Raw genomic sequence first — 26,918 nt, forward strand, 5'->3', positions numbered from 1 at the left:
AGAGCTCACCTAGTACCGTGCCTAACACCAGATAAAATTCACTCATCAGGGTATGAGGGTAGGTCCTTTCTCCATGTTGCCCATGGTTCCCCAGGCAGCTCTGGTACCCAAGAAATCATAAGACTTGGGTGAAGCTTAGCATGCATAGAGGCTTCCCAGACTCTCCAGTCAATAGCCCAGCTCTCCACCCACTGAACTACCCATCCCATGAATATATGTACATATTATTGAAAAATAACATGCTAAAACAAACTACAGGAACTCTGGAAATATTTTGAATAAAAGTTTAGTAATTTTGTACAGAACTTGGGATCCATTGGATATTGTTACATTATAGGCAGATATCTTTTCTCAGTGATGAAGTAAATGTAGGCATCAGGTGACCATTTACAGAACGACCTTCTATTGGAACCCCTGTGGCAATTTGGAAATTTGTTGAGGTCATAAGGTCCAATAAGCTGCATTCATCTTTACTTTCAATCAGTTGCGTGCACAGCTCTTGAATATAAGGCGATCCTTTTTCATTTTGGATAGAAATATTTCCTATGAGAAAATACACAGTATTCATTAATTTTTTATGAAACTGATCATGAAGCCATTATTTAACAAGGAATTTCAAATTGTTATATAATTTATAATATAATAGATAAGTAGCAATAATATTATGAATTGACTAGAGTTGGCTGGATTAGCATAGAATTTTAATGGGTCATGTCACTCCTTAGAATTATGCTACTATCCCTAATTAACATGAGACAAAATATCCTTTCACCATAACATATTTTTACAGGACTGAGACTTGGTCTCTATTCTCTGCCGTCACACTCGCTAAACTCACTCTAGGCGTGGACTCCACGCCGACTCCCCCTCCCTGAACCGGACACAGCCTATCAGGTTTGTCCTCAATGGTTACAGGGTATATCACACTCTCACTCGACTCATTCCGGCCCGTCCCTTTGTCGGAACAAAACCGATCCAGAGTGAACAGTACTTGAGGTAATTTCTCATAATCGCTCTCCTGCTCTGATTTCGGGCCCGCGTGAAGCGACTGGGCAGAATCTACATTCCACGCATGTCTCGGCGGGCTTTGTGGCACCGACGAGATGCTCTGAGGCCTCTCACTCTCTGCTTGCTTTGGCGGCTGGAGACAGGCTGGCCTGTTCGATCCTACCAAAGACTTGACCCTTTCGCTTTTTTCCGACCTAACGGATTGGCAGAGCGGAGCTGACTCCGTCGACCAATGCGCCTTCTGCCCCATATGCGGTTGATTTGGTGGGCGGAGACGGGCTGACCCGCTCGGCTCGGCGAAATCAACGGATGGACAGCAAATATCAGCTTTGCAGTGGAGGTCGGCCGTCCGTCTCGACTGCTCAGCTGGAGAGCTTTTCCTGATAGCTCCATTGCATTGGCCAGATCGATAGAGGTTGGCTGTCCACCTCGATCTGTAGATTTCTTCATCCTTGATCTTTGCCAACGCCTCAGATGGGTGGTGGATGTTGGCTGTCCAACTCGACCCAGGAGCAGATGTTTCATCTGGCCCATCTGAGTTTATCTCCCTTCCTTTCTCTATACAAACCCTTATTCCACTATTTACATCTTCCTTGATCGAATTTGGTTCGCAGAATTTGGCTGTCCAACTCGGCTTTTCCAAAATCGAATCACCATTTCCTAACCTAATCGACTTATTCCTATGATTATCTAAATCTAATTCAGCCGATTTATGTTCGACGGATTGGTTTGCGGGGAAGCCGCTTGGGCTAGGCGACTCCCCGCTTGGCACTTTTCTCGTGTCCTACCCTGTCGACTGGGGCAATTGACACCGATATGCCCTCTTGCGCCACAGCTGAAACACTGGACTCTCGGGCACGCATTTGCCCTATGTCCCGACTCTCCGCAGGAATAACAAGCTCCGTCAAAGCCCGGTCCCTGGTCTCTCGCCTGTGAAGGCCTAGACCACGTAGGTCTCGTTATGGCCCTTCCCAACTCATAGCTGATGCTCTGTCTATGTCCATCGTCCCCTGATGCATCGTCCGAGTCATCACTGCTGTCAGTAGATAACGACCCGCACGTTACCTCCGACTCTGAAGAAGATGACGAAGTGGATGTTATTTCCCTCCGATACTTTTTCTTGGAACCCTTTCTCAAGTTCACTTCCTTATCGTTCTTCTCACTGCCCAATTTTTGTAAAATTCGGCTAATTCCATCCGTTAGGTTGTTGATCATCTCGTTCTGCTGTTGCAATTGACTCCGCAACTCCTTTATTTCCTCAGAGTTGCGGTCGCTCTGTACTGGTATCTCTTTCTGATTTGATTTCGCTTCCGAAGGCAGAATGCGCAGTTTTTCCTTTTCTCTGGTCAAATCTGACGCTTCTTTCCTTTCCCCCAGCGGCGGAAAATCATATGAGTCCATCAGCGGCAGTTTGGGCTGAGGGCCCCCCGCTGCGTTTGCTGTAATGGTCCGAATGGGGTTCAGTTCCTCATTAATTTCTCCGTCGCTTGCGGCAACTTTCTCCGTCTCGATGTGCTTCTTTTTATGCCCCTTACTGCATGCTCGTTTCATTTTCCGCCCTGCATCTAGGTCTTCGTCCCAGTTTAAGGCGTATAAAGCTCCTGAGAGGGTTACATCGTCAGGCTGCACATCCTCGTCCAATTCTTTGACCATGGTGTCCCTAACCGTGGTTGTGCCAAAAGAAGCTTAGCCCGCAATGATCGCTCTTTGCGCACTAAGAGTGGCCCTACCAAGGAGTGTCCTTTACTTGACAACTCATTTTCCACCTCTTCTTCACTCATTTGCTTAATTATTTCAAATTCTGCCTTTACCGCTGAATGCCGTAGCAGTGCCCTCATATCTCTCTGATATCTCGCCAAAAATCCAGTGCCACCCTCCATTGTAAATTAGGAAGAAGATAATTCTTAACCTATTGAATAATTAAAGGATTTGCCCCACCTAACCTAAAATACGCTTACTGCAAAAATTTAATCCTAATCTAAAGATATTTCCCTGTTCTACAGTTATTATAACAAATAGGGTAGAATAAATCAGAATTCTATATTAAAAGCATAACCTAACCTCAAAATTCAAAAATTACAAACTCCACTTCCTCTTTTCAAAGGATCCTCTGCCACTCTGGGGATACGTGGCCACGCACGGAGCTTCCCTCACGCCAATAATAGTAGTTAATCTTAGAAACCGATCGTCCCTCCGCAACTTAACTGGAAACAAGTCGCCTCGGGAATGTTCACAGCTTTCATCCCACACTCAACGCCAAGCAACCACTCAAAGCAACCGCACAAACCACATTCAAGTACAAAAGATTGAGTAGAAATTATAATCTCTTATTTACTGCTTCCCTCACAAAGAATTTTAAATTTTTTTATTTCATGAAAATGTATAGCGAAAAAAAATGACTAATTTATAAATCAAATAGAAAAATTGTATACCGCTCGCGAAAGAGCTGTACGTAATAACTGGCGCTCGCGCGATGTTACTCACGCATCGTTCCCGCTCACACACACGCTATGCACACCATGCCGGTATCACTCCGCTCGCTCTCCTTCACACCATTGTTGCCTCGTCAAGGCCGACGCGACGCCATTTTACACTCGCGCCTCATGCGCACTCTCGAAATATAATTGTCACTTTTCTCGCACAACAATAGAAAGGCTGCCCCACGTTGGGCGCCATTTGTGACGCGGTATTTAATTCATAGATAAATTTTCCCCGATACCGCGAGACAAGGGAGGCCGCGACTCTACTTGTTTTGAGGGCGCCAGGCTAGCCGCATGGCTAGCCGCAGAGTCACGCCGCTGGCTGTCACCTGGCCCATCACACTCCTCGTCCCAGGGGAGGGCTCGCTCACCTTTTATGTGCCCCGGGGTGGGCAGCGGCTCTTCAGCTGAAATCACGAGGGACGCAAGGAGGCGCATAAAAATGGACTACGACGAGTAAACTTCACAAGAACTATTTATTATCACAAGAAAAGGTGTGGGCGCTCCCAAGCAAACATGACGCGCGGTGCCGACGCCTGCTGGGCCACGATGTTGGGTGGCCGCTCGGCTGCAGCCGAAGATGGCCGCCTCGCTGTCGACTGCTGGCTCCCGATGTTCCGGTCGGGGCCTGCGGGGGGCCCACACGGCGAGGTCGGTTGCTGGCACGCGCACCCCCGGTGTTCGCAGGCTGTCGGTGACTCGACGATGATAGCACACCACCTTCTCTCTCGGACATCTCACAACGAACTCTCCTTACCACGTGTTGGCCGGCACTCTCCGCGCGCGGCGCGCCCCGCTCTTCTTTTTTTCTTACATACATTGTCGGCGCCCACAGATAGCGCCCCGCCGTTCTACGGCTCGCGAGAGGGGCGCGCGTATTCGAACTGGGCAAGTGACGCTGCGCCAAGCACAACGTCACAATAGCCTATCATTTTATTCTTGAGAATGATAATTGCGGTTGCCCCGTGGCCTTCCTCAATTGTATTTTTAACGTGACACCATCACTCAATGGCCTCTCCACTGGGGTCAGAAGCCTTTGCAGCCGCCTCACTGAGGAACAGACGCTGCGTGGACTACCTTTCGTCTGGCTCCTAACCTTCGACCTATCTGACATGGGTGACCCTACCAGGGGCAATTATCATTACACCCGTCAGCGCAGCTCTAGGGGTCATCTGAACGCACAAGCCCTTCCACCACGTCAAGGTAGTAGTTAGTCCACGTCGTGATACACGACTTCAATTCTTTACTACAAAATGTCACGCCGCGGACCAACAAATATCGATTGAGGTAAGTCGCAAGATCGCAAGAGGTGCCGCAGAGGTAAATCTTGTTTACGATACGATAACTGTCACGCGCTAAATAGCCTTGAGCGCCTTTCTGGTCGCTGATTGCTTAAGAGCCAAGTCCTCTAATCTGTCCTTACACCAACCTTGTGACGAAGTGAGCGGCACATTTTGTGACTCACGAGGCAAACTTTATGACTGACCGGAAGATTTATTTCAGATTTATCTAAGATTTATCACTTGGGGCTGTGAATTTCGATTCTTTGCCCTATCCTTAGTTTTCTTGTTCAGGAAGCGACCGGAGAGACGATTCAGAGATCGAATCAGAAGTGGCGAGTCGGAGCGAGTTGCCGCGCCCAATTCACTGAGAGAAGGAAGACATTCCGGAGAATTGATTGCTCCTTCATAATAATGTATTTAATTTTTCTGGAATGTGTACTCTGAGGTACGAAATATTCTTGTAAACTTCTACGAACCCTCGTCATCTTATCACTTAAATTTAGTATTTCTCAAGTGGAAAGAGAATTATCATTGCAATTCATAATTTTACTTATTTCCAAATCATGACGATCGCTCTCTTCTCTTAGCAGCGAAATAAATTTTTTATCCTACCACAGATCAACCTCATCTCATTGATCGACTTTAGTCTAACATTTTTTTAAGTGGAAGTATAATCCCATTATGATTTAAAATTTTACTAGTTTCCGAGTATCTCATGAAGAGTTTTCACATTTTTATAGAATTTTGCTCGAAAACGATTTCATACATGGAGGTCACAGATACAAACAGCCCAAGTAAGAATTGAGGAAATAATGAAGAAGTACATATTTATACTCACCATTCACTGTTGCTAGTCCAATGACTATATCTGAATCATCTGACATTTCTTCAAGCTGTTCCTCCATTGGCAAGCTGGATTCGTCATTGAATTTATTTTGACTTGCTTCCTCTTGTGCTCTTTTGTATTGTGATTTATCACTTGATTTTTGGACATTGAAATTCATTTCATTTCGAAATATTTTGGTCACCATTTCCTGTGGCAAGACTTTGGGAGATAATTCGACTTCTTCATTGAGAGATTTGCCTCCCTCTGGTGACTCGATTTCCATTTTATTTTCTACTTCTTTGGAAAGGAACATTTTTGGTGTGTATGCAGCCTCTTCAATATTTTCTCCCCGGCAACACTACACGAGTAAAACAACATTTCTCAAAACAAATTGTTTTCAAATCAATTCATTAAATGTGAGTTTATTTGAAAACAATTTGTTTGTTTGTAATCAATCATTCGCAGTAACCCTCTGGGTTGACTGGAAGTAAATTCAAGTAAACAAAGAGTAAATTGTGGACTTATTAATTTTTTAAGTGAATGAAAATTTTTATCTGGACAAACCCTAATCATTTATGAACTTCAATTTCTTCTTAAATTAAAATAGCAGTCTGCAGAGAGTAAATGACTCCTCACACAAAGATATATGTTATATTATCAGAGAGTTTCACTTTCTTAAAATAAAAACTAACACTATCATTATAAGGACGATAGCTCTAGTGATTACTATACGATTGAATCACGAGAGTTTGTGCAGGTAACACTTCCATTTACAGTTAGGCCTAAGGTAATTTTTGAAGGAATAATTTATAGAATTTAATCAGTTCCACGCGTCTATCAGCATACTTGATTAGTACTTGCGAAACCAGCATCCTCAAGTTATGAAAAAATAAATGCGACATACGTTAATGGTGAGAATCTTTTAAGTTGACACGCTATTTACATGGACATTGAGAGGAGAGAATAGAGTTAGTTGGTAGGAGAGAATTTGTTTACATACCAATTTTTAGAGGAATAAATAAAATTAGTCTCTCTGGGGTGATTAATGAACGCTAAGGAATAGAGGAAACTTCGATAAATAGCGTGGCGCAGCAGGTAACAAATTGTACGGTGACCCCTTGTACCCCAACGAAGGTGACTGAGACAACCGTAATATTGAAGTGAGTTGTGTTTTGGTTAATATTTTTACTTTTTACTTTATTTAATTGCAATTCTGCATCAAGAATATATATATATATATATATATATATATATATATATAGACAAACAGCCTAGCCATATAACAGACAAACAACAAAAAATATATATATATATAAACAAACAGCCTACTCGACTTTCTGCCTGCCTAGATAATGTAATTACCAATTATGGTCCTGAACTGTACAGTATAAGTGTTATTGACTATCTCCTATCTGACCATCAAGGTATAAGCTTCACTTTTAATACTCAAATAACTCAAAAGATATATCCAAATAGAGGTAAAACCATAATCGTGAGGCCCATAACAATAGAAGGTTTAGAGAGTTTCCAACTGCTTCTATCTTGTATTGATTGGCATGGTTTTTGCACAGACTCTGTAGAACAAACATGTTTTTCAAGTTTTTTAGGTAATTTCCTAGGCATTTTTGAGCAATGCTTTCCTAAAAAAATTCTAAACTCTATCCCCACTAAAAATAAAAAAAATCTCTGGTATACTGGGGAGTTATTAGCTCTTAGAAATGATTTACTTAGTTACTACCACTCTTACAAAACCAGTGGAAGCCAGCATGACAAAGAAGCCTACTTGAAATACAAAAGAGATTATTATAATTTAGTTAGGTGTGCAAAAAATAATGCTTACAAGGATTTTATATTGAATGCAAAAAATAAACAAAAGGCAGCATGGAGTGTAATCAATCAAGAAGTTGGTCATGGTAATGGAAAAGAAAATCTTCCTTTCACCCCAGATGCTGTAAATAATTTTTTCTTAAAAGCTGTTGAAGACAAATTGTTCTCTCGAAAAGTTGATGCTGCCAATATTGGTAATATGCTGCAAAATCTTCCTCCAAATAATTTAAATTTTAAATGGAATTTTGTTACTCCACTTGATATTATATCGACTGTTAAAAAATTTAAAAAATCCAACAGTAAGGATATTTATGGTCTTTCTAACTCCCTAATAAAGGACATTATTGTGCTCATTGCGGAACCATTAGCAATGTTAGTCAATTTATGTTTTGAGACAGGAGATTTTCCAACAGCTCTAAAATATTCCAAAACAGTACCTGTCTATAAGAAAGGTGATAAAGATGATTTAGCTAACTACCGCCCCATTTCCATAGTCCCCGTTTTTGGTAAAATTTTTGAAGCTATTATGAAAGATCAAATATGTAATTTTTTTGAGTTAAATAATCTCTTTTCCAAATCCCAGTACGGCTTTCGATCTGGGAAATCTACAATTTTGGCAGAAGAGTCCATAGTTAATTATGTCATTAATGCATTTGAAGAAAAGGAATCAGTCTCAGTGACACTATGTGATCTTAGTAAGGCCTTCGACTGTGTTAATCATCCAATATTACTAACAAAGCTAGAATATTATGGTATTAAGGGAGTTGCACTGAAACTAATGAAGTCATATTTGGATGATCGCCACCAATTGGTTGAACTTGATGGCTGTCGGTCTGCAGCTCTTAAAGTAAAATGTGGTGTACCACAGGGCTCTGTGCTTAGCCCAGTACTTTTCTTTATCATGATTAATGATTTGCCCTGTAATATGAAACCTAGATCTGTTTTATATGCTGATGACACTACTTTTGTGCAAAAGTGTCAACATCCAGAAGATGCAAAGTTACGATCTAGCGCTACCCAAAAACAGGCTTAGGAATGGTTTGATGTTAATCATTTACAATTAAATACTAACAAAACTCAGCATATTGTGTGCAGTCTTAAATCAAAAATAACTGATATTGAAACTGCTAAAATACTAGGAATTTATATTGATACAAAACTTAATTGGGAGACTCACATCAGTCAGACCTGTAATAAATTTAGTAAAGCTGTTTACATGTTAAGAAAGCTCAACTTTATCATTTCAAATGAGTATCGTTTAACACTTTACCATGCCTTCTTTCAATGTCATTTGAATTATGGTGTTGAGTTATGGGGTCATTCCCCTCATGTTAAACAAATTCTGCTACTGCAAAAGAGAGCTATTCGCTCTCTTGCTAATATACCACCACGTGATTCCTGCAAACCTTTTTTTATTAGGTATAGAATCATGACTGTATTTTGTTTGTATATCTTTAAGGCTCTGATTCATGTGAAAGTTAATCTAGAAACTTACCAATTAAGATCCAACCTCCATAACTATTCCACAAGAGGTAAATCGAATCTAAATACTACTTATTGTAGATTGTCATCAACTTACAACACATTTCACAATATGAACATACGACTGTATAACTATCTGCCTACTCAGTTGAAATCAGATGGTATCCAGAGTTTCAAGAATAGGGTATATAGTATACCTGGTTACTTGCTCACCCACTTTACTCATTGGATGAATTCTTTTGTGACAATCTTCATCGTATTTAAGAACTTATGTTTATATGTTAGATAATATTTATATTGACGACATTTAATATGGTTGTACCATTTTTAAAATGAATAAAGTATTATTATTATTATTATATATGCACACACGTATGTAAAACATATCTTAACCCCATACCTATGACATTTTATTTGGGAAGGATATTTTATCAGATTGCTTTAATTCATTAAATAAACAGCAGGGCCGCAAGTTCACTAAATAAGAAATACATTACCATTCTACGCGGGAATTAAAAATTGTAAAGGGAAACCATTTGAAAATTACGGACGTTTTGGTTCACAGCATGAGATACCCCCATTCACCAGAAAGAGCTTAGAGAAAGCTAGCCGTCTCTAAGTTCCTTTTTAAGAAAAAGAAGATTAGCTAAGGTAAATAAACTAGGGAAAACATCCAAAACGAAACGGAAATGTTGTCAAAAAGATATTTGTATATGTTGCAGTCACTTTGATGGGAATTTAATTTTAAGAATGAAATATTCAAGTTTATTTGGAGAGAAATGATCAGTAAGAGGAAGTCGCAAAGTTATACGCTCGTTTTCTACTGAGAGCACCTCAGTAAGCTCATACAGAGAGAGAGGTGGGAAGGGAAGGAGACTATGAGGTAAATAATATATTGAAAGGCCTGATACTGTAAAAGGAAATTGAAAACTACACTCCTAAAGCATACAAGAAGGAAATTAATGGGGAGCACATGGGTCTGCTGGTTCTCTCCGAGGAAGGAATTACAATAAGAAGGGTGGATAGTCCAGAGGTACTTTAATTTCATAAATGTAGGAGACCACTGACAAGTACGAGATGATCTTCAATACGCATATTTGCTCTGAAAGTGCCTTAACGAGGAACGTGGGAGACGTAACGCTCGCCGATGCCGAGTTCCCGGCCATGAGATTGAGAGAGGACATGGTAGGGAGAACTTAAGCATGATCATACGTATGTTGCGAAAGGGAAAGTGACCGGCTCTAGCAGTCTCTTTCTCATTCGTTATCCCGCCTACTGGAAAATGTGGAAAGTGGAAAAAGTTAACCTTCTCGTTTGGAACGGGGACCAAAGGTGCATGCAAAGTCCGTCAGCGGGAATGAGGAGTTAATGTAGGTTATGAGAAAGAGTAGATAGTTTTTACCATATTTCCCTTCAATTTCAATTTCTGTGTAAATGGGAAGATGAGTTTTTCATTGATTCCAAACGACGGGATCATATTTATTAAATGCGGAATACATATTAATGTTTCAATCTAACAATCTATAAAGCCAAGGAATATTTTCGATCGTATTTTTTGTCCAATAGATTGCAAGCTAGAAACGCGTTTGATTATATTGCCTAGTACTTACATCAATGATGAAGATTTTTGGTTTTCCTCGGTATCCATCTTTAATTTGAAATGGCTTCCATATATCATTCATTGTGAACTCGCCCTCATACGCGTGGAACTTGCCATTTCCTGCTCCGTGAGTGGAAATAAAAATTATAACACTTTCGGCTTCCTCCTTATTTTCTGCGACTGAAAAACGAAAAAAAGGCAGAAATTTTAGGGTAAAAATTTAGGCTCATGATTATACGAGTATTTTGAGAAATTTGTTTTAAGGGTAACCCTCCGCGAGTGTCATCACCCTTATTAAAAAAATAAAAAAGTTACGTGCAATGAATTGCTAGATTTCTAATTATGGTAGTGCCTAAATTACTTCCCAGACTGATATATATTTATCCTTATTAGATTATAAAATATGATAAAGTATTAGAGCAACAAAAATGTTGAGTGAAGCGTATATTATTATTACATGAACCAATACTAAATAAAGTTAGTAATGAACCAGTAAGTATAAAAAAGAAGAGACAAGAATGATCGCATTAACGGAATATTAAAAATTTGATTTGAATTTAAATCATGTCCTGTGCTAGGAAAATAATATTCAATGGAAACATCTAATTGCTTTTGAAAATTGAATGTATCGAATTTTAGGAGTTTCGTTGCTTTCTAACGTGCTTTCGTGAGTAGAATTTTATAAAGTCGCAACGGTCCCTCTACTGGGGCCATATTCTGTCAAAAGTAAAATCATATTTTAATAAACTGTAATTGCAATATTTTTAAAACTTAAAATAATTTATCACGTTATCGAGCACGGAGCACCTATTGCTGCAGTATGGGAAATATCATAAAATAAAATATCAATAAGTTTTAAGTGCAATATTAATAGTTTTCAGGGGAGGCGACCGACAATTGAGGCCACTTGCGCCATTAGGGATGGATAGGAAGGGATGAAGAGTGAAGAGAAACCCGGCGTCGGCATTAGCCTTAACGAAAGACGCCAAGGGGTCCGCAGCTTAACGTCCCATCCGACGGATAGCGTACTCACCTCAAGTGCTCTCAACAGCGACACTTAAAGTAGGGATCGGGATACCACTGAAAAATATCCGTCGAACCCGGGCCCTCTGGGTGGGAAGTCAGCACGTTAGCTACCACACCAACCCATTTCCCATCTAATATTCATATGTATATGGATTTTTATTTTATGATATCATTATTGGGTTTTATGGTACTAAAATTAAGTATAGAATATGTTAAGAAAGTACGAAAAATATACTGAAATAGGCTTAAGAATTCTTTCTTCAACGTTTATAAGCCATGTAAAGAATTGTGTGTTTAAATCTAATGGAATTATAAATCGGAAATAATTTTAGTTCAAAAGAAAAATAATAAAAGAAATTGAGCTCTACGGCCTCGTAAATTAATAAAATAAAATAAAAACTACTATAGCCGTAATAAGTTAGCAACACTCGTTCCGCAATGAAAACAAAATTTGTTGTGATGGTTTGTGGGAAAAGAAACTCCACGACAGTGATTAACCACAACTCTCAACCAGGACACCCTTCTGCAGTAGTTTGTGGGAATGTTACTACCTCGCCAGTGACCAACTACACACCCAAACACTCAAACCCAATTGGAATCATTGACAGAGTTCAAGGGACTCCGTTGAGGAAACCTGGGTTTATGAATAGATGTACACTATCCGTGACTATTTACGAGAATAAATTCCACACCAGGGACAAACACAGAGCTACCACACACTCACAAGCACTCGGAAAAACAATCACTCACACATTCAAAAAGAGCCTCACTACTGGGAGAATATCACTCAAATTGAGAAGAGTTAGCAAAAAACAGGAAAAGAAGAGAGTGTGCGTCGGATACGCGTATTTCGGCTACAATGCAGCCCTCCTCAGCGAAATGAAGGAAAAACCGACTGGCAACATAAGTTTATGTGTGAATCAGAAAACCGACAAACGTTCAATATATACCATAAGCGAAAGAGGGGGGCGGTAAAGACAAAAACTTGAGAAACCAATGGCAGTAAAGAGGGCAAAAAAACGGGAAAAATGAGGTGAATTCAAGAGGGAAAATTAATGGGGGGGGGTAAAAGCACAATTAAAGGAACCAATGACGGTAAGGGGGGGATTTGCAGTGGACGGGCGTGGGGAAATGAAACAAATTTTATTCTTAATGCGGGACGAGTGTTGATAACTTATTACGGATATAGGAGTTTTTATTTCATTTTATTGAGCAAAATACTGTTGAAATAAATATTATTAGTGACCATAGCTGACAGGCGATCTGAAATTTATTTAACTTTTTAATTCTATATTGAAAGTTTTAATGGTTACTAACTTTCCTTAATTTTGTTTATCAGATCTGCCGACTTCAATTTCCAATTTATGTTGCAGTCCTCATATATAAATCCCTTTTCATGCATTGCTTCTTCTATTTTTTTCTTATCTGCTTCCGCTCCCGATAGATATCCGATATTTAAAAAGTATTTAAATATGAAGGAATAGGCCATACGCTTGCCGGATATTTTGTACTTTTCGATGGAAGTAACTTCGGTTGTTTGGGGAATCGATCCAGAAGGTTCAGTCTCAAAAGATCTGAAAGTGAAAAAAAATCAAGCAAATTTTATGTCAAAGGCAAAACGGCTGATGTTAAAAATTTGAGTTTGGAACCGAAAAAAAACTACAACTGAAGTCGTTATGATATCAGCACGTGAGGTTTCTGAGGTAACCGCCCTCAAGTGACGCTGTGGGAAAGAGAAGTGAACGGTTAACTGATCACTCAAAACCTTTCCAATGGACAAACACCATTTCACTTGCAAAAAGCAATGTGCATATTTAGTACGACTTATTCGTGGATTTTTATGAAAGTTATATTCATTTAGGAATATATATTCCTAGACTAATTATTCTTAGACTTTCTATCCCATCACTTTCTGAGGAATAATTTAGTAGTCGGTTCAAACTATAAATATATTTGTTATGAACAGTATGAAAGTTTTCAAATGATGGATAGTACAAATAAATATTCATCATTTTCAAGAAACTATAGCCTAAATAAAAAAATAATGCGTCAGTAATTACTGTCCAGGTATTTTTGTCCTGGATAATGCAGATTTTACTACTCGGCCCGTCTTGGTACAGATTATTACAGCCCTAATATTGGTTTTAGCGTAACCGAACTTACAGGTACAAAAGCTTGCAGAAGGTGGAGCTAAATTTTGGCGTCTGGCTCCATCCTCTTCCAATAATTGAAGTCATAATTGTATTAATGTTTCGAGGTTTTTTGTTTTTACACTCTTCGTAAAGGAACTGTCCAATAGAAAAGTTGTCCATTTCTGAAAGAGAAAAATTTATTTTCCTCTCAATTATGATCACCATTTTCATGTTAGTAAAATGCAATCAGAATTTGCTATTAAATTTTTCTATGGCCATTTCGTAAAAATGTAACGTTATTCCTATTGAAAATCAAATCTATAATGCATCTATGATCAGGGTAAAACGTAATTCACCTGGGGAGACAGAGGGAAGTCATTACATTATTAATGGCTTGAGGATTATATGTACTTAGTTTCATTAAATGACTTCAAAAACTATTAAATGTAAATAATATTTACGTCATTTATACCAGTTGTAACGGATTCAAATCGATCACTTATGCAATAGGAAATTAGTTTCAGTGAATGCCACAAGTATTACTCGTACAGTCAGATAAACCCAAGAAAATAACTTCAGTGTGTGAGGAATGCAAGTATCTATTTATTTTAATGGTTTAAACTAAGACTGCGGATTATTTACAGGTATAAAATGATAGGTAATTGAATCAAATAAGTTTTAATTCTCTTTATGTCGAGTTCTTGATCACAGTAAAAAAAAGATTAAATCCAAGATGCAAGAATTCATAGAGCTGTACACGGTAAATATTTTCTTCAGTATTTTTCATGCAGCAAAAAATGTATGAAGCTCTTTTAAATTTAATCAGTAAATGGTAATACCCTACTAAACACTTCTCATCCTAAGCAGAGTTGTGGACCAGTCAATCGCCGGCTCATTTTTAGGAATATCTCCCTTAACAATATATCTTATGAATGCCAACTAAGACAGACTAGTGCACTGCGTGTGCTTAGTATTTCGTAATTTCTTTTACGCATTTCAAGAATTCTGCTCTTATCCCATCCCACTATTCAACCTAAATATGTATTTAATTTTAAACCTCATCAAAAATCAATCTATTTTAGACATGCACCTTATACGAAATTATTAGAAATATACATTTCGAAATGGGCAACTTTCTTAAGGTGGCCTAAGGAAGCTGAATTTCGGTCTTCTATATTAAGAGATTTATATTAGTAACGGCCAAAGAGTTATTTATCTAAATTACTCTCATTTGGGAAATGCCAAGGCCCTTTTACCGGTTGAGCAGGACGGCCTGAGTTTTCTCATATGTCGGTGTCGAAAGAGAGAAAAAAAATTAGAAATTGGAACTTTGTAGTCCAGTGGGTAGAGCGCTGATATAATGACCATAGGGTGAGGGTTCGATTCCCGGGGACGCATCTGGGTACCCTCAACTTCACCTGAGTAGTGTTTTCTTCAGGGTACCAATTTTTCCTGGGTAACCATCGATGTCACAAAGAAAGGCACTGGTCACCTTACCAATATATGAGCATTCCACATGTACAATTGGACTAGGCACTATGTGAGCTCTTCTCTCACCGATAAACCGGGTTAATAACTGTTTGGTTAGTCGTCTAACCAATGGCGGAACGTAATGAGGTTACGTAATAGGGTTTCACAAAGGAACAATCCGCACTCCGCAAAGATTGGGAGCCAACTGCCGCCGGCTTTCACACTTTCCTGAGATTCCACTTCCTCGAACCCAGCCAGAGAAACCGCCTCTTGCCCGTGCGTCTATCAGGGAAAAAGAAAAGTCATACTACTTTTGGGATAGAACTTGTATAAATGTTTCTGCGCCGACAATAGGAAATGTTTCAGGCGAAGAATCAGGTAACGTGGTAAAGTCATTAGGAGAATTGTGTAAGGTCAAGAAGCATGGGAGAAGATAAGAGATTTGGTGACCAAAAGGCTGTAAGGTTATGATACTAGGTCATTGAGGGAAGAGGGCAAGCCCATACTGTCGACTTCTGAGAGGTAGGCGTGACGATGAATGGAAAAAATAAAATGGGTAAAAATGAAAAAATAAAAGGTTTTAAGCGTGATGTAATGCTGAAGACTGTGAAACAAAGGAGAATATTGGGAAAGCGATAGGAAAACGATAGACTAGACGGTATGAAGTGAAGCAGGGGAGTATGTGGAATTGAACACAATTCAGTGGGTAGTTTCTGTGTCCATCAAAACCTGCGATGACTGTAGACTGCTGTTAATAATAATCACATTCATGAACACTTACCTTCCCTTCGAAACAATGCCACCATGATATCTGAAGAGACAGGTATACTATTAATACTATTGTTTTCAGGTGGCAGATAGTTCATTAAGGGCAAGTAATTAGAATCCATTGTGTTGACCGTGGTCTGAAACAGAGAAAACCACTCTATAATACTGCATTCGCAAGAGGATCATTGGTGTTCAATGAACATTTTTCAAGAACCATATCATCCTGCGATATCAGGTGAACTAAATGGTACCTGAATCATGAAATACGAGTCTATACTCTTAGTTACTAAATTTAATTAAATTAGAGATTTATAATGAATTTTAGTGACATTGGAAGACCTACTTTGACCTTTAATGGAAGATCAATTAATAGGAAAATGCCGCCAAAAAATTAAGCTGAGAGCGATCGATATTTTCAAAAAAATTCTCCATTTATGAAACACCTTGTGAGAAAAAACTAATGCTAAGTATTATTTAGCCTTATGTAAAGTCATATCAACTGTGACTTAGTCAATATAGAACACATACCTGAACGAAGAACATCTTTGGCTTTCCAAATAATATTTTACATTTATTTGCAGTGAATTTTTTCCATACATTTTCCAGATTGAAGTATCCACTGTAGCATCGGTAGCAATCTTTTATTGGGGCTGTCAGAAAGAACACCCAGAGACATGCCAGTTCCTCAGTACCTTTTGCAACTGTAAATGCCAGATGTTACCTTTTAAGGTTCGCAATATCAGGCTTAACCTTGTGGAAATTATCTATTGCGAAAAGAAAAACGCAGCTTCTTTCATTCTAATTAATGTTTTAATCATACTACCAGGGTTTCAATACACACTACAACACCTATTTCATTAAATGCAACGATTACAACTAATAGACATATAAGGTTTTCACTGCCCTTTCCTTAAGCTCCATCCAATTTTTTGGACCTCTTTTCCCCGAATAATTAAATTCTATCCCCCCCGCACTACCTTCATCTCCCTTACCCAGGAAAGCTATTCTATTAAATGGGATTGTGACCGCAGCGGAAACTTTATAAGACGACTATAAAAAATTAAGTAGAATTAAAAAACTGCATTTTTCTTACCGTTACCTTTTAAATATCAATAACTAAATATGCATAAGCTCTTTACCCAATGGCGCTCGTTCTCTAACCCACTTCAATGTTTGTATGCATCTGGAAAAAATTCACAAAGCTCTTTCTGTTGTACCCAAACTCCGATTAAAATTCTGCACTGAAATAATTTGATTTAAGCACAATCGTCATTTCAACAAAATCTCTGCAATGTGCATCCTCTAAATCAGGAAAAGAGATATCCCTTTTTCCTTCAGACTAAACCCTCAACAAATATAGTTGAACAAATATAAGTGAATTCTTCCAAATCTTCGAAATCATTCTAATAATTTCCCTAAAATGCTTATTAATGATATATATCTCAGTTTAATTAGGAGGGATTGATTTAGGTGATGAATACAGTTGATTATGATTTTTGGTCCTATAAATACAGTATTAGTCACTACTCGTCCTTGTACTTCAATGCACACTTTCGCTTTGCGCTTCCCTTAACAGTAATTTGTATGCTTAGTCACAATACGGATACTTAAATATGATAGTGCCACGCGTTGAACGCATATTATGCGTTGTCCATGCGGGAGGATGGGTGCAGGTTTTGGAGATAATTAGAATAAACTTCTCGAGAACATTCACTAATATCTTCTCTAGCGTAGATTCGCGAGAAATCTTAACTGATTCGTCCATACTGTTTGCTTTACGAGAAATTGAAGTAGGTATCATACATTTTGATTGGGCTGAAATGTAAAATAATTAACCTGGTGAACCCCTACCCTTAAACCTTGAAATGGTGGAAGAACTTATGCCATCTAATATCCCATTAGACTCTACTAGCTGGCCCATTGATGATTGAATCTGTTATGATTACACATGTAAGGTAGGTCGACGGGTAGAGATCAGACAAAAGGGAGTCTGTTCCTGAATAAGGCGGCTACGCGGTTGTCTGACTTCATTGGGATAGGAATTTAAGTGAAGGTGTCTCGTTAGTACAACCGTTGAGAAAGGACGCGAGGAAATCTCACAATTCTATGATGGGCACAATTTCGAGTACGACTGTGATACATGGGAGAGAGGGGAGAAGGGGGCAGGCGAGGTATGAGTAGAAAAGAATGGGTGAGGTGCAAGGAATGAAGGGAGGCGGAAAGTATGCGGGATTGAAGAAGAGTATACTATAGTTTAAGCTCAGGTTATGCCGTGTGAGGCTTAGAAACGTAGCATTGGTTAGTTATTGTGTCCAGCCAAAATCTACCCTTACCAGTAGAATACCGTTAATAATAACCCACTTAAATGAAAGTTAACCTCAGAGCCTGCCTTATGTGAACTGCTATAGTACATATGCTGTGCATGATAAACACACTATATGTATATAAGCGTATCATGCAGTCTACCTTTGTGATTCATAGAGAGGATCTTAACACCATTAAATGATACAATGATGGACCGAATTCCTGAGATCTCTGAGATTCCTGGATAAGTCACTTCGGGTGTTCCCCGGGAAAGTGTTTTCGGACCTCTTTTATTCCTTCTTTACTTTAACGACATTGACTCCGTAGTCACTAATGAGATATGTTTAAATGCCAACGATGTAGTGGTTTACAGAAATATCCGTATTTCTGAGGATAAAGCAGCTTTAGCAGATGACCTAAACGCTATACAGCGCTGGTGCGACATTTGGCAATCCGAATTAAGAAAAAAAAGCGTGTAGCGATGAATTTTTGGAAAAAAGTAATTCCCTACCGAACGCCTACTGCATCGGAAACATCGAAATGGAATGTCTAGATTCCATTAAATACCTAGGTGTTATCCTCAATCACGATCTCTCCTGGATGAAACACATGTGAGGAATATGTGGACAAGCCAACAAAAAATTACGATTTATTAGAAGAGTGCTTCGTAAATGTGATGAAAGCGTCAAAGAGAAATATTATATTTCGCTGGTTAGGCCTCATGTAGAATATGCTGCTAGTATATGGGATTCTCATGAAGTTGGATTGATTGCTGAATCGGAACGCGTGCAGCTTAGAGGAGCTAGATTTGTAAAACGTTATAATGATAAACTTAGTCGTGTAACAAAACATTGGAAGAGCTAGGTTAGAAATCACTCACGAAGGAAAGGTTAAATTACAAATTAAATGTCTTGCATAGATTGGAGGGATATCTCTGTAGCAGTGAAGTTGAAAATGTAATATTAACCCTATCGTACTCCGGTAGGAGAGATAGCGTAAATCAAATTAGAGAGATTTAGAGTACAACAGATAGATTTAAGATGTCATTTTTTCCACGAAGGATATGGGAATAACTTCATCCGACCGCGGTAGTGGTCAAAATTAGTCTGGTGTAAATTCACCCCCTTCCACCTACCATTTGGCTTACAGGGTACCAAACATACTAATATTAAAAAAGTCAACCATTATATTCACGTAATTTTTGGTTCATGCCATCTACTCAACTGCAAAACTATCGAACACCTGTTATGCCTTATCACCAAGCTGTATTTAGTCTCTAAAAACAAAAAATCTCACTGAAACTCTCAACTTGTCATGAAAATTGTTATGAATCTAGATTCACACATTGTTGATCGCAATGCACAGAAAGGTTAATTACTAAGAAAAATAGCATTGCAAATTGTTATGGTAAATACTTAAAATAAGCAAAAGCTGGCATAAAAATATGGATGAATTACCTTTATCCAGTGTTTCATTCATTTGGTCGCTCCGTATATTAAGGAAATGCTGAACTTTAAATCTTAGGCATTTTAAACTTTTTTCCAGCAGGTCTACATTGTTGTTTTGCTTTATAAAAACCACTTCTGAGTTGATAATGTAACGATCAAACTCATAGATATGAGCGACCTTTTTACCTATGACATCATATTTTGGAATCACTTTGGATGGGCTAGTGTCTTGTATACGAGACTCTGACATAGTAATTTAGAAAGAGCCTCTGGCCTTAGAAGTATGCTCTGAAAATCGCCGCTGGAAAATAAACACATGATTATAAATTAATATGTAAACGCACAAAGTTGGAAGGAATATCATAGCTCCATTTGCTATTTTTCCAAGAAGGATCATTTAGCTCATTTATTTTCTTAGGAAATGGCCGCTGTAGTAATTAGTATTATGCTAAACGCTACGTTGAAACCTATGATTACCAAATGATACGCGATAAAGGTGTCCAGCTATATTCAAGTAATTCTCATGCTTGTCTTTGAAAATACGCATACGTATTTAAACATAACATTTATTGACGCGTAAAACATACGCATTTATTGCAAGCATGTCGAAGACCAATTTTCATCTATCTTAGTAAAAACAATGAGCAACTTATGTTTAGTTACATGCTAATTTTATCTATGTACATATATGTACATTTTAAGATTACTTGCTGACTTACTTCATGGCATTAATTAGCTCCAAAAGGATACGATTCTCCAAACAGGCACGACTATACCGCATTTGAGGAAAAAAACTGCCGGTTATTTTTTCAAGATTTTCAGTGTTCACTGTGTGTTTTATCTTGCAACAGCTATCGCTGTTGTGATACTGGACTTTGATCAATAAAGCTTGGTCTAAATCTACATTATGTTAACAAAAAACATGAAATTGCCTTTTTCCCAATGATATGAGCTATTAAAAATATATACTTATACTTTACTGAGCAGCCTTCGGGCGTTTCTTCGCAAAATTGGAGCCTTTTTAAAAATATTATCGATATCAAGTTGTTTCAGCATCAATCAATTAATTATAATAGTTGAGCCCTAAAACATGTAATTATTAATACCTTTTCTGTGTCGGATTCAGGATGATGGCGTTTCAAACTCTAATGAAGAGTTGAAGCAAGAAAGAAGTCACTGAAGGTTTGTATAATCACCAAAATTATTTACTAGCAGTAATATACTGGCTCTCCAGGGACCATGCTTTGGTAAGTATGCATGCATGAATCAGCTTATTTATTTATTTATTTATATTTTATGTGTAAATATATACAATATAATTATATATATATATATATATATATATATATATATATATATATATATATATATATGTATATATTATTCTACAGTTACGTTGCAGTAAGGCGATTTTCCTGGTGGCAACGGCCAAGTTTAGTCAAAGATAACCCTTACAACGAAAATTACATACATACACGCACTATAAAAACAGATAAGAGACAAAATATTTTTACATACAATGACACTTCCACATCACATACAAACAAACTTCCACATCACATACAAAATGCCATCGACATCACATACAAACAATATTTTAATAACTACAATGAAGTTTATTACCAAGTGGCTGCTTTACATTTATACTTAAAACTTCTAAAATTGGATGGTAAGAGCTCAAACAAACCTCCAGGCAACTGGTTCCAATCAATTATGGTTGTATTTAAAAAAGAGTATTTTTTCTTTTTTGCGTCCTTATTTTCGTGTATATATATATATATATATATATATATATATATATATATATATATATATATATATATATATATACACACACACACATGTAGATTTTTAAACCATAGAGACACAAAGAAAGGACACTCACAATATGTTGTTTTAACGTTTCGACGGCTCGGCCGTCGTCTTCAGATTCTGATTCTGAAGACGACGGCCGAGCCGTCGAAACGTCAAAACAACATATTGTGAGTGTCCTTTCTTTGTGTCTCTATGGTTTAAAAATCTACATCTGTGTTTTTATATATTTGTGCGTCACCGAAGAGCGTTCCGTTTCGAAGATATATATATATATATATATATATATATAAAAACACAGATGTAGATTTTTAGAATATAGAGACACAAAGAAAGGACACTCACAATTTGTTATTTTACGTTTCGACAGCACGGCTGTCGTCTTCAGAATGGCGTTCTCGCCCACCCAATTGAAATCTTTATCAATCTCCTTCTGACAAAGATTTCCGACAAAAAATTCATAGATTCCCTTAAGCCACCAGACAACCTTTCCCCCTCTGAGAGACAAGCTCTCAGACGTTTAACGTCAAATAAAGATATTATAATCACGACGGCGGACAAAGGGTCATCCGTTGTCGTGCTAAACAAAGTAGACTATAACGCCGAGGCATTGCGCCAATTAAATGACATTTCCTGCTATGCCCCCCTGCCCCAAGACCCAAACCCTTCTTATCAAAAGGATATTCTCTCTTTTCTTTCCAATTTCGGTCCCAACGAAGGTCTCTCCCCCACAGACATATCCATTCTTTCACCACCTAATCCTAAGACTCCCCATTTCTATTTGCTACCCAAAATACACAAAAGCAATAACCCCGGACGCCCTATTGTCTCCAGCATCAACTCACCCACAGAACGAATCTCCGCATTAATAGACCACCACCTTCAACCGATAGCCACTTCACTCCCTTCTTACATTAAAGACTCGCACCACTTTCTGGAACGTCTACACTCAATCCCAATTCCGCACAACACAACCATTCTCATGGCCACGATAGACGTCACATCTCTGTACACCTCCATTCCCCACAAAGAAGGCTTAGAAGCCATGAAACATTACCTCTCCCTACGATCCACACCACACACCCCATCCACAGATTTCCTCCTCGAATTAAGCCAAATCGTTCTTACCAAAAATGCTTTTCAATTCAATGACAAAATATATTTACAAATAAAAGGCACTGCAATGGGCACGCGTATGGCTCCTGCATACGCCAATCTTTTTATGGGTAAACTAGAACACGACTTTCTGCAACAACAAACCCTAAAACCACTTTTCTGGGCCCGCTATATCGATGATATTTTCCTCCTTTGGTCCCACGGACGCGAAACTTTATCCTCTTTCATTTCCTCTCTCAACTCCTCCTCCTCAGTATCATTCACTTCTTCTATATCCGACTCAAATATTACCTTCCTAGATATCGATATTCACCTCCAAAACAATACGTTTCACACTTCAGTCCACATTAAACCAACCAATAAGCAACAATATCTTCATTTCGACAGCTGCCATCCTCCTCACACAAAGCGCTCCATCCCATTCTCACTCTCTATCCGTGGCTTCCGTCTCTGCAATAACACCCCCTCCCAACAGAAATACTTGGACCAGCTGCATGAATCCCTCAGAAAATGTGGGTACCCCGAAAAACTGCTAAACAGTAAAATCCTCAAACCGTCAACACAATACACTCCCCTCCCCAAACCAAACCGCCCAAAATGCCCTAATCTTATCACCACTTTCTTCCCCGGAACACACAAAATTAAACATCTAATCCGTGACCTCTTCCCAATTATCAATAACACTCAGTCCACATCACTTTTGTTCCCACACTGTCCCTCTGTTTCATTTAAACGCCCGTCGAACCTGCGAGACATCTTTAAGTCCACAAATCCAACTTCAAGCACCCCCGTCTCTCCCCCGCCCCTATCCGCACCATGCAACCGCCCACGCTGCAAATGCTGTCATCTTTTAAGACCCTCCCCCTCACTCAGTACCAACTCCCAACCACTCGCCACCTGTACCTCAAAAAATATTATATATCGCCTCTCCTGTAACTTCTGCCCTGCCTTCTACGTGGGCGAATGCACGACCGCACTTTCCCTCCGCATGAATAACCACCGATATTCCACCAAATCTCCCACCTTTCTTAATTACCCCATCCCTACTCACACCGCTTCCCACAACCAATCTTTTGACGACTGCTTCTCTGTTTCGGTTATTGAAATCCTTCCCAAATCTGCGAGTATAATAGAAGTGAGAACCCGCGAGATGGCGCATATCTGGGTGGCCCAATCATTCAAACCGCCCGGGCTGAACCAAGCCCACTGAATGCATCAATTGGCTGCCTACATATCCCCCCCACCCCCTTGTTCATTTCCTATTGGTCCCTTTACCTCTCCTTCCCCCACCTCTCCCCCGCACATCCTCTCCGCTCTTCCCCGAGAACGCCATTCTGAAGACGACAGCCGTGCTGTCGAAACGTAAAATAACAAATTGTGAGTGTCCTTTCTTTGTGTCTCTATATTCTAAAAATCTACATCTGCGTTTTTTATATATTTGTGTGTCGCCGAAGAGCGTTCCATTTCGAAGATATTTTATATATATATATATATATATATATATATATATATATATATATATGCTTTCGTAGACGTAGCACAGAAGTGCCGAATAGTACAATACACAGTAACACACAATATAGAAACAAAAAAAGATGAACACTCACACGTTATTTCTTGATATTTCGACGGAAACAACCCGTCTTCCTCTGAAGATATAGAAGTAATGAGTGCTGGAGTTGTTGAGGTGAGGGGTGCGAGAGAAAAGGAAGGGGGCCAGGAGAAGGGGAGAACGGGAGGCGAAGGAGGGGTGAGGGTGGGCTTCCACAAAGTAACAATTTTAGGCCACTCCCATCAGTGAACGACATTGAGGCCCGGATGCTGATAGGCCATACAGATGTAAATGAATGCCATTTCAAGTGTTTTTAATTGTATAGGGTTATCGGATGTGGGAAGGGAGGCCAGGACGGAAACATTGTAGCACAGGTTGAAAGGGGTATTATGATGGGAAGCATGTTTAGGGATGGGGAGACCCGCGGACGGGGAGGAGGGATTGCACGAGGCGCGGTGGTTATTAATCCTAATGTTAAGTGGTGTGGAACATTGGCCTATGTAAAATGACGGGCAGAGTTTACAGGTAAGAAGATAAACTACATTCTTGGAAGTGCAAGAGGAATAGGGGAAGGGCGGGAGAGAGTTAAATGGTGAGATGGAGTGGGGTGGAGTGGTGAAAATAGGGCAGGTTTTGCATCTTGCTCGATGACATGGAGTGGGTATGGCTCTGGGGGTGTGAGGGGATTTTGAGAGCGGCCTGGTGGATTTGAGGATATTTGCTAGGTTGGCGGGACGTTTGAAAGTGACAGAGGGGCATTTGGGAAGAAGGTTGGAGGAAGTGTTGTGATTTTTGAGGATGGGGAATAGGTCTTTGAGGATGAATTTGAGAGACTGAATGCCTGGGAAGTAGGTAGTACAGATTGAGAGAGGCTGGGAGTCTGTGGTTGAGGCAGGCTTGGGGGTGTAGGAATGTTTAAGTATTTTTTTATGGAGGAGGGAATCAGGGTATCCTCGTTGGAGGAGGGAGTGTTGAAGGTTGTTGAGGTATTTCTTAAGGGATTCGGGATGGTTGCAAATGCGGTGACCGCGGATAGAGAGGGAGTAAGGGAGGGAGCGCTTGGTATGGGAGGGGTGACAACTGCTGTAATGAAGGTATTGCTGCTTATTAGTGGGTTTGGTGTGAACAGAGGTAAGGAATTTGTTATTGCTGAGGGTAATATTAACATCGAGGAAGGTAATCTGAGAGGATGAAATGGTCGAGGTGAAAGACAGGGATGAGGAATCGTTGAGTTGGGAGATGAAGGAATTGAGGGAATCTATGCTGTGTGGCCATAGTAGAAAGATATTTTGAATGCATTAATTTATATTATTAGCGTCTTAATCATGTATATTGTGTCCCGAAAAAGATTCGAGCGTCACAAGGAAAGAAACCAAATGTGTTGTTTTAAACGAATCTCTCACTAGGAAAAAGAAGGAAATAAACGTGTATCGAAAAAGCAGTACAAATTCCATACTGGGCTACTGTTGAAACCATAATAGTATGAGAGGAACATACATTTTAAAATTTGTTCTAGCTTTCTTCATGATTATTAAATGATCTCATATCCTTATAAAATACTATGATTTTGTTGCTTTCTCTATTATTTCTTTAAAAACAACACTCGTACCTCAGGAAAGTTCATATAAGTTGCAATACCCTTGGCATATTTCACGTTTCAATAAATTTAGTCGACTTTTGAAAATAAAGTGAATAGAAGAAAGTGACAGGCGACTATATGCAGCTATCGTTTTCATTCCACAGTTATTTTTCGAGAGTATAATTACTTTCCTCTTTACTAGGTCGCTTTCCGCTTGAACTACTTTTCGAAAGGATCCTCCCACAAAACCACTGTGGGAGTTTCCTGCAATGAACAGCTATAAAATTGCCTTTACCAACTTAAATCCCATCAGCTTTTACTGGAACGAATATATCTGCTTATAGAACACGTGTTCTTCCCGATCACTCCCAACGTTTTTAATTAATAAGGCATTATTTTTGGCTGCATGAAAAGTAAGTTACGTGCAATGTATTTCGTCGTTTTTATATTGTTCAAATTTTTTAATGGGAAAAATGTTTGAGCATTCAAGAATGAAAATATTAACTCTCATTCGCCCAAGGATTATCGTTATCGCCGAGAGGTTGACGAAGGAATCCACCCTCTAACACAAACGCAACTTGCTAGAGACCAGCGTCAGTCATGAATGCTATGAAAATCTAAGTGGTTATATAGTTCAAAAGCCTCATGACAGATGAAACATATTTGCACACAAAGACAACTTTTATTGAACCCCCAGAGGGGCATGGGCCACCAGAAGTGTAAGAATGCGAAAAAATTCCCTTAGTAAAAATTGAATACCGGAGCGGAATCAAGACTTGACTCCATATCTCCAGGTTTCATTCGTAGAAGTGAGGAAAAACTAAGTGAAATTTCATTAAAAAAGCCCAAAAAACCGAAAAGAAGATAACCCAAAAAACAGCAGCTTTCCACCTAATGATTCACCGGGCTTTGACTACATCCTCGACGCTTGATGGCAATGATTGATAGCGCTTGATGAAGAAATAGCCACCCTAAAAATGTATATATATATACATGAGTACATACTTTTTGTAACCAGTCCAAATGATGCTACAGTGTAGCGAAACTAGTTGACAAAATAAATTCTTTCCTGTGGAAACACAAAGCCTTTGTTTCTTTTTTCGTGCATTCAATGCTAATGCTTGGCAGTTATAATCCAGGTTTAACTTTCTGTATTTCCGTTAACGTTGGTTCAAACCGCATAGATTTCAAAAATGGCAAATGAG

General features: G+C 39.0%; 1 protein-coding gene across 1 annotated transcript; it reads right to left on the reverse strand.

Annotated features, from left to right (window-relative positions):
- Nucleotides 1-331: 331 nt before the first annotated feature.
- LOC139697517 (uncharacterized) lies at nt 332-16,445 on the reverse strand. The gene is made up of 5 exons (XM_071596252.1): nt 16,431-16,445; nt 15,916-16,039; nt 10,517-10,686; nt 5,610-5,955; nt 332-543 (listed from the first exon to the last, which is right to left on the reverse strand). The coding sequence occupies exons 1-5, from the start codon at nt 16,443-16,445 to the stop codon at nt 332-334; spliced, it is 867 nt and encodes a 288-aa protein (XP_071452353.1).
- Between the last annotated feature and the right edge of the window lie 10,473 nt (nt 16,446-26,918).

This window comes from Hetaerina americana, unplaced genomic scaffold (assembly GCF_022747635.1).
Source record: "Hetaerina americana unplaced genomic scaffold, ioHetAmer1.1.p SCAF_1, whole genome shotgun sequence".
NCBI classification, from domain to species: Eukaryota; Metazoa; Arthropoda; class Insecta; order Odonata; family Calopterygidae; genus Hetaerina; species Hetaerina americana.